The sequence below is a fragment of the Suncus etruscus genome, chromosome 11, assembly GCF_024139225.1.
Source record: "Suncus etruscus isolate mSunEtr1 chromosome 11, mSunEtr1.pri.cur, whole genome shotgun sequence".
Lineage (NCBI taxonomy): Eukaryota > Metazoa > Chordata > Mammalia > Eulipotyphla > Soricidae > Suncus > Suncus etruscus.
Window position 1 is genome coordinate 107,661,759 of NC_064858.1, and position 16,864 is coordinate 107,678,622.

Below are 16,864 nucleotides of genomic sequence, written 5' to 3' on the forward strand. Positions count from 1 at the left end.
AACATACCATACTACAGATTCCTTCCCTAGACAGTGAGTTCAGAAGCAAATAAATAAGCACTTTGCCTTTGGTACATATTAAATATGACCACTAGTTGTAAGAACACAAGTGTTTCTCTCATTGGTATTATATTTCAGCCATGTAGTGAAGGGCCTATTATGACCAGCATTTTCATCCTCTTACCTCTGTAGCAAACAATTGTTTTATATGGTCCTGAAAGCAAAGAGGATTGCTTTTAATTTCTGAAACCTCCCAGAATGGGGCAGAGGAATCTACCAGTTAGCCCTCACACCCCCAACCCACAGCCGCTGATTAGCATTTGACAATACCTAGTCTTACCCACTCAGCTTCACTAGATTTGCTGAGAACTGAAGGATTTCTAATGTGTAGGAATTTTAGTTTGAAAAATAAGGAAGTCCTGGGTAAACTAGGATAAGTGGAACTCCCCATTTTCAATTTTCCTTACTGAACACTTCTAGGAGAAAAATAAAGACACGTTGTAGAGGGACCCATGCAAGAGAACTGATTCTCTGATTTGGTTGGTTTCCTGTGATTTTAGAAACACACATGACGTTGTGATTCCTTCCAGTACGTAAGTAACTGGAAGTAGGCACAAGGGTAAAACTAAGTGGGAGTGGTGGAGTTCTTTAGAAAGGTGCCTTTTTTTTCTCCTTTTCCTTACAGGAGAGGAAGATGAGGAGGAGCCTGAGATGCCTGTGGGCCCCCGCCCGCGCCCACTCTCTGAACTGCACCTTAAGGAGAAGGCGGTGCCTATGCCAGAAGCCAGTGCATTTTTCATCTTCAGCCCCAACAACAGGTGTGCAAGTATGGTGGGGAAAGTGGGACTTGGCTCACTTAGAGATACGAATCTAGCAGGTCACCAGCAGTCTCCAACCTCTGGATGGAGCCAGGGTTCCCACAGCCCAAAGTCAAACAGGATCTTAACTTCCTCTTGCAAAATAGAAATACTGGAACCAGAGGAATAGTACTGCGGGTTGGGTGCTTGCATTGCGTGCAGCTGATTCAGTTCAAACCCTGCTTCTTCGTATGGTCTGTCCCCTGGGCCCCTCTAGGAGTGATCCCTGAGCATAGAGCCAGGGAAGAGTCCTGAGAACAGCCGGTGTGACCCCCAAACAAACAAACAAACAAAAGAAAATACTTCAATTATTTTAGCCCTCACATCCTCCTGATTTACATGTTACTGTTGATTTCTGTTTCAATCCTGACCTTTGTGTTTTAATACAACAAGTTAGACAGTATTACCATTATTAGGACTGGTGCTGTTATTATAGCAACAGTATATATTTTTAGATTTACATACAACTTAACATTTTACTCATTCACCATTTTTTTCACAGCTTGATTCATCATTCTGTACTTATGTTTTTCTTCCTAAAGTAAATCCTACAGAAATTCCTTTAGTTCATTTAGTACAAATATAATTATTTCTGCTTCTTGTTCTTGAAAGAGAGCTTTTCTGTGGGTACAAGTTTAGGTTGATGGGTTTTGTTCTCTCAACATCTTCATGCAGTATATTATTTCAGCTACAAAATCAGCTATAATTTTAGCTATCATTGTGATAGGCAATCTGTGATCTTTCTAGATACTTCTAGAAACTTTTGTTGCATTTGGTGTGTATGAGTGGAGGGTGGAGGTGTTTACCTCCCATGTGTCTAGAGTCTAGACATTATTTTTTTTCCATCTGTCCTACTTGGAATCTATTCTGTTTCCTAAGCCTATAGTTTTATGTTTTTCTTAGTTCTCGAATGACATTCAGGACTAGAATAAGAACGGTTAATTCTTGAAAAGCTGGTGCTTATTCTATTTATTTCTTGTCCCTCTTTTATTCCATCTTTTCTTTTGTTCTGACATTCTAGTTAGTCAGATACTAAACTTACTCTGTTCTCTTGAACTCTTAAACTGTCCCCATTCCTTTCTTTGTTTCTCTTTCCTCCCCCACATTTTGGGTAATTTATTCAGATATATGTGTCAATTTTTAAATTCTCTCTTCAATTTTATATTGCTGTTTAAATTAGATTTATGTTGTTGCTGTTCCCTTGCTTGTTTATTTTCTGGGACATCAAGCCCACGCCCTTACATGCACTTTTCCACACAGCTACAGTTCTGGCTACATTAAATTAGCTTTGATACCAACAGTTATTTTTAACAGTTCCATTTGTTGCTTTCTTTTCTTTTTTCTTTCTTTCTTTCTTTTTCTTTTCTTTTTTTTTTTTTTTTTTTGGTTTTTGGGCCACACCCGGCATTGCTCAGGGGTTACTCCTGGTTGTCTGCTCAGAAATAGCTCCTGGCAGGCACGGGGGACCATATGGGACACTGGGATTCGAACCAACCACCTTTGGTCCTGGATTGGCTGCTTGCAAGGCAAACACCGCTGTGCTATCTCTCCAGGCCCTTTGCTTTATTTTCTAAGTCTATCTGTCTATATTTTAGTTTCCTTAGAAATTACCTTTGTGATAAAATTCTTTATTTCTGTAAATATTTCACATAGTCTATATTCCGTTCATTCTGAGGTATTCTTAGTATGTATTATTGGTATGTAGTATGTGTGTATTCTTAGTATGTAGTCTGAGGCATTGGAGGAGATCTGAATCGTTTATCTTCCCTCTTCTGATTTTCCATTTTGGCCACTTTACCTTCTTGTCAGAAACAAACAAACCTTGTTTCTGACCTCAACTTCTCTTCTTAATTAGAGTGATGCCTATAGACCAAGTTAGGTTTGGGGAAACTTTCTTCCAGGTGCTCCTTGGGGTGTATGTGTGTATAGGCTCAACTTTGCTACCCAGGCTCCACAGCCAACTTCAAAACTGCCGTCAAATACAAACTCCTAACAGAGGTATTGATGCTGTCAAGTTTTCTCAGGACCTTTTATTCTGGCTGCCAATCATGGAGATCCCTGCCCAGTGGGATGATCGGTTTGAACAAGATGATGATTTCTGATCTGTCTGACACTTATGAAACCAAACAGATCAGAAAGGGTTGGTCCTTCCCAGAATTGGATGCTTCTACACCTGAGGGTCTCTCAGAGCACCCCATCAATGACAGTGTCAGCTACAAAAGACAGAATATCCAGTTCAAGCCCTGGTGCCCTCATTTTATAAGCTGTCTTTCTGCACAAATTCTCCTTCCTAGGTTTAGTGCTTTTATCTGTACAGTGGCAAGGATTAAGAATACTGACATTTCCCTTCCTATGCTTTTATCCATATGAGACTATGTAAGTTATGCTTGTTATTTAAGGATCTAGCATTTGTGGTTCTGTTGATGAGTGTCCAGAGCTTTGCTGGTGTATCCTTCCTTGTAATTTTGCCAGATGTGGCAAAATTGCACATCTGAAACTTTACACAGGAGAAGACACCTGGCCAGAGGATAGGCTTAGCTAGTCTCTTAGTAGCCACACCTGTGTGAGGACCTAGCTTTTGCTCCAAAGTTGAACTTCAAAAAGCTCAGAGCTTAAGGGCGTTAACGCCCCCATGCAGTAAAAATACTATATATAACTTTGGGAAGGACACATCTGGAGGTATCCAGGAGTTACCCTCAGCACATTGCTTGAAGGCTCTGATATTCAGGAAATCATGTGCTCCTGGAGATGAAATCTGAGCCTCCTGGTTAAAACCCTTTGAACCATTTCTCCAGTGCTAACTTTTGACACTTCAAAAGAAAAAACGTCAAAAAATAGCCTGTTATTAACCAGATGCTTTACCGGCAACAAAACAATAAATATATAACTTGTATTTATGTGTATATATTTCTGTATCTCACTGCATAATCATTGCTTTCACATAGTCATCATAACTCATTTTAAATACTGGCATTAATTTACAAGAACCTTAGTTACACAATAATCCCATACCACTTTTAGCAAAATATTTGGCATAAAATATGCTACAAGGGTCAGAGCAATAGTACAGTGGGTAGGACATTTACTTTGCACGTGGTCGACCTTGCTTCAATCCCCGGCATCCCATGGGGTCTCCTGAGCCCACCAGGAGTGATTTCTGAGTGCAGAACCAGGAGTAACTCCTGAGCACTGTCAGGTATAATCCCAATACCAAAATAATAAAATAGATTGCTAACATTATGCAGATACAGTAGAATTACAGATCCACTGTATTCTTTTTTTTTTCATTTTTTTTTTTTGTTTTTGGGCCACACCCAGTAACGCTCAGGAGTTACTCCTGGCTATGCGCTCAGAAGTTGCTCCTGGCTTGGGGGACCATATGGGACACCGGGGGATCGAACCGCGGTCCGTCCAAGGCTAGCGCAGGCAAGGCAGGCACCTTACCTTTAGCGCCACCGCCCGGCCCCTTTTTTTTTCATTTTTATTGTGATCATATGGCTTACATATCTTATACAGTAGTATTTTAGGTAAATATTAACATTGAATCAGGGGAATATCCATCACCAAATTTGTCCTGCCCCCATCCCAGTTCCCTTTCTGCAATCCATATCCCCCACCATTACCCCCCAGGCTGTTCAAGTAGGTGGTCCTCTCTTTGTCTAGCTTACTATTAGTGGTCATATATCTGTTTGGTCCTGGTACCCTCCCTTGTTTCCCCCTCTACTTAAGAGGTGAAGCTAGATAAATCGAGGTATGTGGTTTTGTTTGAAGGAAACAAAAGCAATAAAATGGGGTACAAAATAAGAAAAAATTAAAAATTACAAAAAGAAGTCAAATGCTTTGAAAATGGGTAGAGACCTTCTAGAGGCTTTCAACCTCAGTTTGAGAGAGGACATAAAAAAGGTAACTGAAACACCACAACAATACAGAAAGAAATATCAAATTAAATATCCAGTGAGCACTACAGCAATAAAGACAAGCACCACATAATAGTCTCGGTTCTGAAATCAAATCATGCCGGAGTGCAAAAAGAAAGAGAAAGATAAGATAAAATAAAATAAAATAAAATGAAATAAAATAAAATTGGAGATATCAACTTCAATATCTACACCAAAATAAAGACATCAAAAATATCGATCAATCAATAAATAAATGTGTGGAAAGATGATTATTTTGTGGTTTCTTTTCTTTTTCCCCCTGCATAGGCACATTAAGTATTGGGGATATTATAGAGGGAATTCCCTTGGCCTAAGAGTTACAGGGTTTTTCACCCATGAAGTATACTGTTATGGGATTAACTGTAGAAGCCTTGTATGATCATTTATTCTCCCCTCGATGTACTTGTGGTGTATGGAAGACTTCTGCTTCATCTTGGATGGTAAAATCAGACCTCTGTATCTAGAGATTTTGGTGACCGTGCAGCTCAAGGAATGGAGCTTATGATGGAGTCTTTCTTTGTGGTTCTAGCAGTTCTGCTTCTTCTCCACTGTATTCTTAAAATAAAGAAATCTAAACAAAAACGTTATTAAGAAATTCATAGCTGCATCATCATTAAGGTCCTTGTCTTCACTGTGAAGGAGATGAAAGGATAGATTGCAAGAAAATTCTATTAAACTAGTTTTGCATTACTCAGATCCCTGTAGTTCAAAGGTCAAGCTTATGTAAATATGAAGTTAGATCTTCATAAGGTGATTCATAAGGTTGATTCATTCTTCATAAGGTCGATGAGGAAAATAAATTTTCCAACAAATAAGCTGTTAATCTTTTGACAGCATTTGACATTATTAAGATGCCTAAAGATCTCCAAAGGTGCCCTGTGGCACTGTGGGCTGGTGGCTGTCACGCCTCAGCACCTGTAGATTTCAAGCTGAAGACCTCGTTTAGCAAGTAGGCAGGAGTTATTGCTCCTGGGAATTGGGCAGCTGCTTCTGGTATTTATGGTGTGCCCCCTCCCAACCCTCTTCCCATGCAGATTTCGCCTCCAGTGCCACCGTATCGTCAATGATACCATCTTCACCAACCTGATCCTCTTCTTCATCCTGCTCAGCAGCATATCCCTGGCTGCTGAGGACCCAGTCCAACACACGTCCTTCAGGAACCAAGTACGTGTCCTTTTGTCCCTGCACCTTTCTCTTCCGGGAATAGGGTTGAGCCCCAATTTCTGTAGCTAACCTAATCAATCCGGTCAGTCCCTGGCCTAAATTCATCATCAGAGGCACAGAAAAGATTTTTTTGAAGAGACTAAATCTTTGTCAGAAAATCTTCATAGAACATACTCAAGGAAGAGAATATTTGCCTTGACTGGCAGCAGCTGGGCTTTCATTATCCTATTGTATCTGAACTGTGTTTGGACAAACATGTTTCATGTCCAAACTACTCATGGTTCATGCCTGCTAACTCTGGAGCTTTCTTTCTGGCTCTCTCTCTCTGTTCCATAACCTAAGATATAAAAACCAGGCACCGAGTAGCCTGTCCCCAGCCTGGATTGGCTTCCCATGAAAGCTAATTCTTCCAGGCCCACACCACCAGTCCAGGACTCCACCAAGACCAGAGAGCTAGCTCATACACCAGTGTGAATTAAGCATTCACTTCCTGGGAAAAACAACGAAACTACTGTCCTTTTGATGAGTGTCCCAGTGGACTCATTTGACATGTTCATTGGGTCCACCAGAAAAACAGCCACGAAGTGTCAGACTAAGCCTGTCCTGGAAGATTCCCTCCCAGATCTGAGGACTTAGCTCAGAGTTTCTGGGTGGCCCGCAGTTGGTCCTCCTTCAATTCAGTACCCTGTCTATGCCACCTGGCCCCCTCATCCTCCCCATCTGTCTCCATGTGTCTCTCATGGTGATGTTGACATGTGATTCGTCTTTTGGTAAACATCCATTCATCCATTGACCTCTCCTCCCATCCTGCATTTCTCCCTTTTCCACCCATCCCCACCCTCTTTATTTTTGTTTTTCAGATTCTGTTGTATTTAGATATTTTTGAAATACCATTTTAACCATTGAAATTTCTCTGAAGATAAAACTCCCCCTGACCCTCACTCTGCCTCCCTTCCAGACTCTGCTGCTGTCTGTATCGCTAACATTTCAGCAATGTTGGTGTCGGGCTCACCTGAAAGAGCCACTAATCCGATTGTGCTTATTTTTCAGATCCTCGGCAATGCAGACTATGTCTTCACTAGTATCTTTACATTAGAAATTATCCTTAAGGTAATGCCCTGGGAGTGATGCCTCTCTGTCGCTATCTCTGCTCTTTCCTCACTTGTTTCTTATTCTCTCTTTCCAGCTGGTAAGCCTGATGTTGGAACTAGCACCCTTTATGACCTTGGCATTGCTCAAAGCAGCCAACCTGACCCTCGTGCCCCCTTTCTGCCTAGCAGTGGCATTGAGCTGCCTGTCATTATCAGTTTTGTGCTGTATCAGTCTGCTGCAGCTGTCCCCCCAAAATTCCCTAAACACACACACACACACACACACACACACACACACACACACACGAGTCTCTGGGGAGGTTATCCCTGCTTCTATTACAATTCTCCTTCCTGAGGTAGAGAGATTTTAGAGTGGGTAGGGTGCTTGCCTTGCACACAGCCAACCTACATCCAATTCCTGCATCACATATGGTCCCTCAGCACTACCATATAAGTGACCCTTGAGTTTAGAGCCAGGAGTAAACCATGAGTACATCTGGATGTGGCCCAGAGATAAACAAGAAAACAACAAAAATCACCAAAGAACTCTCTTTTCTTCCTCGCATCCAGAAGATCCCTGGGCCACAGCACAATCCAGACAGTAGAAAATTTTGGATCTGAATCATGCTGATACCCAATTTAGAAGCCCATCTCCAGTGTATTGCTCCCTGCTACAGCTGCCATGACAGCTGGCTGGACCTGTATTATAGTCATCATGGTTCTAATTCAGATCAGGAGCTCTTCTCACACCTGAGGGGTTTTAAAGACAAGTGCTGATATCTTCTGAGCCTTCAGTTTGTTTTAGGTCTTGAGTGGGAGGTCCTCAGATCAATGGACATGCACTGCATTGTTTCAGAGGTTGGTTGGGAAGTAGCCTGAGGAAGCAAAGACATAAAACAAAAGTTATTTTTATTTGTGGTTATTGCATCTAGCAGTGGTCAGGTATTACCTTCTGCTTCTCTGCTCAGATAACATTCCTGCAGGGCTTGGGGAACCATATGTGGTGCTGAGGATCAAGCTCAGGTTGGGTGGATTCAAGAATCCTACTTACCTACTGCCCTATCTCTCGAGCTCTAAATATCTGTTTCTTAATCCTGTACTAAATTCTCTAGAACATTCTCTCTCTCATCTATGCAGAGAGCTAAGGGCATTGTGATATAAATTTTCAGCATCCTCCCAAGAAGCTAAAGAAAACTCCTGACTCTGCCTGAACATGTGTTCAGTAGCCCATAGATACTTCCCAAAAAGAGCTCCAGAGAGCTCCCTTTTAATGTAGGTGACAATTATATCACATGCAAATACGAGTAGGGACAGTATGGTGTACTTCCACCATATACTTATCCCCAGGAAGCCATTAATTACTCAGATCCTCAGCTTCTGACCCTGCTTTCAAGTGGCTTGTTCCTTGGGGTTTCTCTTCTACTTTGGGCAAGTAGATCTGACAAGACCCTGACTGGGTGTAGAATATCCTTCCCTATGACCAAGTGATTTTTCCTGAACCCCAAACTCAGGGAAACACAGAAACTCAACATTAATTTTGGGGACAAGAGAAGCCTTTAAAATTCTCCCTCTGCTACTGTAGAACATTCCTGTGGATTTCAATGGTGCTGTTTTTGCTTTGAGATTGCCATGCAAGCCAAAGAGAAAGGTCACTTTGCAAGCATTGTGGTGGCCAAACCTTCCCTTCTCCCCACCAACCCTAGTCTTCTTAGATTCTCCTTTATGCTCAGTGTGCTTCCCAGAACAAACCCAGTCCCAGTATATTTTTATGTATCTACTTCCTCCTGGGCTTAATTACTGTATGAAGGCCCAGGATCCTTCCACGGTAGGCAATAAAACCCAAGAAAGACATTTAGTACCAGGAACATTCGAGGACCGAGAGAAAGGTGCAGAATGCTGCAAATGACTGTTCCATAGAAAGGCAAGAGGTGAACCAGAGCCACCAGTAGAAATTACAAATGATAAAAGACATTTACGAATGAGATAAGCTCTTTAGTGAAATGATTGTCAACCGTGCTGAATGGAGGGATATTTTTGCTCTTCCAAATCAGACATCCAATGATCCTCTGCCACAATCTTTTTCTCTCTGAAATAAAATATATTCCAGCTAAGGCTCAAGGGAGCAGGATCCGAATGGCTGGCAACCTACAAAACAGGTCAATAGAATACTCTGCACTTGATATTTGAATTTATCTTTATCTGATGCCCTGGTTACCACAGATAATTTTGAAATAAATGTTTTATTTTGGCAGTGTCCACTTCCCTTTAGCCTATGATCATTCTTCCATGGATTCTGCCTGGGCTTATACTCCTGGGCTTACACACACATACACACATACATATGTACTTATGCAAGCGTGCACAGGAAAATACACTTTCTAAAAGGCTGATATCATTTAGGGACTCCTGAAAAAACAGGACACCAAAAGCAAAGGTCAGAAGTCAATGACACCCTTTTATCTTCTTGTTCAAGAATTGCTTTGCCTGATAATGCTGAGAGCTCTCTGGAACATTGTGAGAGTCCTAACAATATCCAAGCCAGGTACAAGAAGGAATCAGACCCAGTGCCTCTCTCATTCCTTGCGTGCACTTGCCAGGAAGGGGCATGGCCTTCTACAGCTGCAGAAGTTCTTTGCTAATATAAATTCGTACAGCTTTCATGTATAGTCTCCAGGGTCTCTACTTTGCACTGAAAGGGTAGCAAGCCCCTCCGGCTGATGGACTTTTGGGAGAGCTCCAATTCTATTCCTTGCAACCTTTTATGTAATCTACCCACTTCTAGAAAGTGTTGCAGGGCACAGGTGCCCGAGTCTCCTGGGACCTCCTGCTGCAAGAGATAAATAGAAGGAATTAGGTTGCCAGAGCTATTTTTTGCCAATTTCCCCTGTGTTTGCTTTTGAATTGCTCCGCGGACAAGCCGCCCTGGCCATGCTCTGATTCCAAGAGATGAGCTGGACCCCTGATGACTGGGGAGCCGCTGTTGGTCTCTCAGTCGTCAACTCCCCGAACTTCCTTTGGCTGATGTTACATGGCCATAGGCCTTTTGTGCCCCTTAACCTGAAAATCTACTAGCTCTCCATTTTAACCAATAAGATCAGAAAGATTATTTGTGATCATCTACAGTGGTTTTATCCAAGCTTAAAGGCAGGTCATAATAGCCAAGCCCTGCCACAGTCGTCACCCCCTAGGTCCCTATTGAGTTTTCAGAGCCTTTCACATTGTTTTTCAGAATGTCCTCACAGAGTAGACAATCGTGTGCCTCCATATAGATGAGAATACTGAGTTTCCTTCATGCAGGAAGAATCCACAATTCAAACCCAACCTCTTAAACCCCAGGATCCACTTCTTTAGTGACAGTTAACTCTTCTATGGAGCATACTAACTACAGTACAGTTTTCCAAATGGCTTACATGCAATAATTCAGTTGATGCATAGCACACTACAGACACCATAGTTTTCATTTAAGGAAACTCAGAAATTCGGCAACTTGCCTCAGGCCTCACCAATAAGAAATAATTGGGTTCAGGTTCATACTCAAGGTGTCTGGCTCCAGAGCCCGTTTTCTTAGTCATGGTATCATAACACCTATTTGAATACCCAGCTCTGATGTTTGAGAACAAAGTCTGGCACTAGATAGTAGAGGTTGCCAATGACTAGGTACAAGTATAACGTCCCATTGGCCATTAGGATGACCACTGTACCAACACTGCAAGGGACAAACGTTTGCCCAGGACTTAGGCATATTTAGCATTCAATGGAAATGAGTTTTCCTAAAAGTACACCCTGCTTTTGTCCAGATGCGTAGTGTCCTACACTATCCTCTGGGAAGAATTTGGAGAGATTGAGAATTTTGCTTGTCAAGGAAATCCTCTATGGGCATCCTCACCAAATTAGGAGGAACTTGAGAAGTGTGGAAATAAGAACAAGATGACAAGATCTGATCTAAAAGACTTCAAATAGAGGATTGAAGCATCCTTGTAAGGATAGGAGCTATTTGGACATCCTAAACTGGGGATATTTTGGTGGTATTTAATTGGTTGGAAAGACCTTTACTTAGCACTGTCCTCTTTCAGTCCTGTCTGTGCTTGCCTCGGTCCTCTTGGTCCTCTCACTGTTCTTTGATAGAATCCTGCTGAAGGGATGCAACGGGAGGAAAAGGCAGTGTGTGTGTATGTATGTATGTATGTATGTATGTATGTATGTATGTGTATGATATGTGGGTGTGAAAGGGTGTGGGTGTGGTGGTGAGTTTGCGTATGTTAGGGAGATGGTTTCTAGAGCCCGTCAGTAACCACTCATGCTCTGATTCTCTGTGACTCCCCACAGATGACTGCTTATGGGGCATTCCTCCACAAGGGCTCTTTTTGCCGAAATTACTTTAACATCTTGGATCTGCTCGTGGTCAGCGTGTCCCTCATCTCCTTCGGCATCCAGTGAGTAGAACATGAAGGGGGGCACACAACTGGGAACAGGTATCAGAGACAACAAACAAGCCCCCCCCAAAAGGCCTTTTTGGAAGGACCAACATTGTATGATTGTGATATGATTAAGTTGGGGCCTCTGTCACACAACTCAGGGCTTTGATTTCTTATGTCCATATCTTCAGGGCTGTGACACTCAGGGTCCATCCAATGCACTTAAATGTTTCAGCATTCCATGCCTTGCAGTAGGAAACTGAGTCATAGTGAGAGGAATGTCTCCATGGCCGTTCTACCTCCTCAGCATGTGTCTGATGTTCATGGGTATCCTTCACCGCCCTTATCTGCCAAGCATCAGCTGTTAGCATGATCAACCATGTTTTTAGTTTATCGACCTGTCCTCTTCTTTCCTCTTTCTCCAGTCATAGCCCCTGGGATGAGGGGAGAGGAGAGAATCAATGTTTTTCAATCTTGGAAACACAATAGGATCACCTAGGTGGCTTTATTTTTATTCAATTATTTTATTTGGGGCACAGTGATTTATAATACTGTTAATGTTAGGGATTTATGCACGCATAATCCAACATTCCAAAGAATATCTCAGGACCCCCTCCAAAATGCTGCTCTCACACACATAAACCCTAAATAATCCCAGTTCTGTAAACAAGTTCTCAGATTCACCTGAGTAGCTTTAAAAAAAATACCAACCACGTTTGGCATCTTTCTTCCAGTCTGTTTATTAATTATGCAGGCTATAGCCTTTTGTATATTTTTAAGCTCTGGTTGTTGCTGAAAAGTTTTGAAAACAACTTATGTAATTCTTCACTTTAACTTTCAAAGTTCTTTAACATCCTCTCTTCAATGAGTCTCACAGAACACCTAGGAGGTAGGTGGGACAGGTGCTATTTTCATCATTCTATAGAGAGAACTAAGACATTAGGAGACTTGCCCCTGGCCACACCCATGATAGAGTAAAAAGGTCCCAGGTGTCTTCTTTCCAAAGTGTTTTCAAGATCAGCCTAGAAAGAATAGGGGTGGGATGCAAAGATGGAGATCCTTTTCTGTGATTATAAATTCTATTACCCAAAACTGTCAATCAACCTTGGAGCCTCATGTCTAGATTTGGATACCAGCAGACCATTCAATCACAACTTGATCTTGAAGTTGGAATTCCTTTTTGGAGTCTGTCTATTTTTTAGCTAATCTATAAACTTGATTATTATCCCATGCAAAGAGGGACTCCTTTCCTAATATGCTGTGAAAAATAGGGATGAACCATGAAGGAGGGAAACCATCTCTTTCTACCCACAACCTCTGAGCATATCACCCTTACCCTGTGAGGAATGAAGAAGCATTTCTATGTCATGCATGGTTTAGATCTCAAAGTGAGTATAGGAGATTCTGAGGATCTGAGAGTTGGCATATGAGGGTAGGAATATACATCAGAGTTTCTCACTAACCTGCCATGCTGAACAAATTCCATCTAGTGAAGATAGATAATTCTAGAAACCATGTGGGCTTCTTATGGGGGACATCGTGCTTTCTTCCAAGTAGGGAATAGCAGTAACTTGAGGATTCCAGAAGTTCTCACATGTCCTCATTATTCCAGATATGTATATCATGTCGTATAGAATCCATTCCTTCAAATCCTTCAGGTCCTGAGTGCATAATGAACCAGAATAAATTTTCCACATAAATGTTGGGGTCAACTACCTAAGACATTGCTATGAGATCAAAATTTAAATGCCTCCTCCCCACAACCATAACCTTTAACCACGAGACCTGAAGTTCCACCATTTTTGTAGTCTCTTTTTTACTGTAGTTTCACACTACTAGACAATTCTCATTTTCTCTTTTAATCCTTACAAAAAATTCATAAAGGTAAAACTATCCCATTTCACAGAGGCAGAGCTACAGTTTACATTCAGATTTTCCACATCTACATCTAATCTCTGCCCAACTGTTGGTAACACATTCTATTGCTAATTACTCACTGGAAATCATCTTTTCTTATTATTTAGTATAAGGAAAGTTCCAGGATCATAGGCAAGTATCACATTACTATGAAATGGATGAAGGGAAAAGAAAATTGTTCTATAATTAATAGAAGACCCACAAATAAGATTATATTTTCTCAAGTTCATTTTGAATTTGCCTGCAAATTATCCCGATATCTTAATTTCCTGCCTCACCCCAAACTAGGAAAACTAATGTCCCTGATGCCTTCTCTCCTAGGTCTAGTGCAATCAATGTTGTGAAGATCTTGCGAGTTCTGCGAGTACTCAGGCCCCTTCGGGCCATTAACAGAGCCAAAGGACTGAAGGTAAAAAGTTGTGTCTAGATGGGTGATCATTAACCTGATAAGCATCTACCAGACAGTAAGTGGGTGTAAGCTAAACTGAGATGGGGAAGAGGCAAAGGAAGGAGGTAATGGGCAGACCAAGTGGGTACCATGTTGGAGTTAGCACACTTGCCTGTATCTCCAGGCCCACTTCCACTCCTGGTATCTTGATGAACAGAACATTGACAAGATAGCCTTTCAGAATATGAATCGCTAAACACAACTTTTACAAAAATTAGATCCAAAGAGACCCAAACTATAACAAGCTAAATAGCAATACTAGTAGTCCCGGGGACTAAGGGTGGAGGTTGCATGTTGGGAACAGGGGAGAAGGGAGGTCAACACAGGTGGTAGGAATGGCCCTAATTCACTGTTCCTATCTGCCTGAAATGTAACTGTGAAAGACTTGCAATTCACAATGGTCTCAATAAATTTCTTTAAAAAAATGAGATCCATCTACAAGCCCAGTGTCCCCATGTGGTGATGAATTCTTTAATTCCTAGCCCTCTAAAATAGGGAGAAAATTGTCTTTTGTCCCTGTAGCATATAAAGCTCAGAGAGGACAGTGAGTTGCCTTGAGTTTAGTCAACTTGTGACGCTGCCAAGGTATTTTGTTTCTTTGAGACTGATTTCCCTTACTTGTGGCCTAGGGCTACCCATTTGACCTCTACAAAGAGACTCCTGGTTTGGCTATTAATGGAAACTAATATTGTAGGAACTTCTTATAACTATATGTCCTCCTTCCTGCAGCATGTGGTTCAATGTGTGTTCGTTGCCATCCGGACAATTGGAAACATTGTCATTGTCACAACACTGCTGCAGTTTATGTTCGCCTGCATCGGTGTCCAGCTCTTCAAGGTAAAGTTTTGGTACTGGTTAGTGGTCCTATTTTCTTCCTTGCTAGTCAGCTCTCCTAGGAAAGGAATTAGGGAGATGAAGAAAGTCAGCCGTGGGGTAAATATTTCCTTCTTGAAAATCCCAGACCAGTGGAAGGACTAGCTTGGAAAAGGCATTGCCACATGGAACTCAATGTTCCTTACTTTTTCTTTCAAGTATTTCCTCATCCTTCCAGCAAGAAAGGGAGAGAACCTTTTCTCTGAAAGCCATTTCAGTCATTTGCTCAAAATCCATAGTTTTCTATTGTCAGCAACATCATATTTACCTTCTCAGCTTAGTAACTACTCATATGCATTCTTGTTGCTTTCTGACAAGGCTATGTAGCTGCACATAGACTAATATTCTCCTTGGTTTCCGCTGTTTGAGCCTTTATTCCTTCATTTTTGTTTTTATACTTGAAGTAGTCTTGTTCCCTCCTATACATAATATTTCCACTAATTTTCTCCCATTCAATTCACTTTTCCAAGTCAAAATCCACTTAAGATATCAGAACTAGCTTTCACACTTGACATTACATTTTCTTTGAGTTGGGGATGGTCGTGAGCCACCCATGGTAGTCCCCAGGATTTACTCCTACCTCTGTGCTCAGGAATCATTTCTAGGGGTCTCAAAGGACCATATGAAATGCTAGGGATTTAATAGGGTTGGCTGCTTGCAAGGCAAGCACCTTAGTCACTACTGTGCCATCTCTCTGGCCTCTAAGCATTCTATATTTAAAAACTAACTCCTGTGGAAGTTTTGGTATTGTTGACTGCATTATATAGCTGAAAAGTCATGCTTTCCTTGTCTGAATTCTGTTCTCCTGGTTTGTTTTGTCCCCACACATAACCCAGCACAGTGCTGAGTTATAAATGACCACTTGACATTTTTTTTAATGTACTTATATAACTAATGTACATCTCCAACGATTTTGCTCTTCTGCTTTCCAGGGAAAGCTCTACACCTGCTCAGATAGTTCCAAACAGACCGAGGCAGAGTGCAAGTGAGTACAGGCTGCAGGGAAGCCAGGGTCAAGTCTGGTAACCTTGGGAGGTGGGTGACACCTGGTATGAGAGGAAGACTGCCTATCCTTTCTAAGAGAAAATCTGGTCCTCTTGACAAAAAATATAATATCAATTCCTGAAGATTCTACCTGCTGAAGTTCTTCCCAGTGGTTATAGCTATAGTTCTGGAGTATAAGACTATCCAGTCTCATTCAGCATGCCAGGAAATATCAGCAGATCTGATGGGAAGGATTCAGGGAGATCCCACTCTTTCTTTTTCTCTTTTCTCAGGGGAAATTACATCACATACAAAGATGGGGAGGTTGACCATCCGATCATTCAGCCTCGCAGCTGGGAGAACAGCAAGTTTGATTTTGACAATGTTCTGGCAGCCATGATGGCCCTCTTTACCGTCTCCACCTTTGAAGGGTGGCCAGAGTAAGTATGCTAATCAGCCCTTATTCACCCTAATTTAGAAGCTGACAGATGAAATTCCAAACCACATTCAAGTTTTTTTAATGTCTCACACTCATTCTTAGTGGTCAGACACCTGTGTCCTCCTAGACAATGAGCATAGAATTTTTGAACAGTCTATAGGGCTTGGCCACTGCTGAAAGATAGACTTTTCTTATTCTGGAAGACATCAACATTTCAGAAATTCCAACCAAAAGGCAGTCATTTCTTTTTAGCTCAAAATTAGTCAGAATGTTAGGGGTCTCTGTCTTCAGCCATGTGGCATCTAGTTGGGGGATACCATAAGATTCAAATCACACCCAACCTGCTTTGTGCCTGATAGAGTGGAAGAGGTTTCTCTATTCTGACTCTTCCCCAAGTCTCCTTAAACAAACTGTCATCGATAGTCAGTGATAAGTGATAAAGAACAGATGTCAGAGGCCAAATAGCACTGAAGATGCATTGTTTACATGCTGAGACTAGCCTGGCTGGTCTTCATTCTGCATCACCTCTCCCAGAAATCTAGTGCATTCGATGCACCGTAGATTTTAATTATAGGCATCTACTTCCCCATCCCACTTTCATTATGTCTTCATACTTCAGGAAATTAAAACCTAAAAGTCATAAAATTCTAAATTGCCAATAGAATATGACTCTCAGATAAGAATCATTATTATATTATAAGTATAGGTAAGACCTAGAGGAAAACCACTTATTTTGTA

At 41.6% G+C, this 16,864-nt stretch overlaps 1 protein-coding gene across 1 annotated transcript in view; it reads left to right on the forward strand.

Annotated features, from left to right (window-relative positions):
• The window catches only part of CACNA1C (calcium voltage-gated channel subunit alpha1 C), a 657,609-nt gene that overhangs the window by 595,846 nt on the left and 44,899 nt on the right, over positions 1–16,864 (forward strand). The window contains exons 19-26 of the mRNA XM_049783035.1: positions 686–818; positions 5,830–5,959; positions 7,010–7,069; positions 11,377–11,483; positions 13,704–13,791; positions 14,560–14,667; positions 15,636–15,688; positions 15,981–16,127. Of these exons, the coding sequence (XP_049638992.1) occupies positions 686–818; positions 5,830–5,959; positions 7,010–7,069; positions 11,377–11,483; positions 13,704–13,791; positions 14,560–14,667; positions 15,636–15,688; positions 15,981–16,127 (826 nt within the window). The remainder of the gene's footprint in view (positions 1–685; positions 819–5,829; positions 5,960–7,009; positions 7,070–11,376; positions 11,484–13,703; positions 13,792–14,559; positions 14,668–15,635; positions 15,689–15,980; positions 16,128–16,864) is intronic.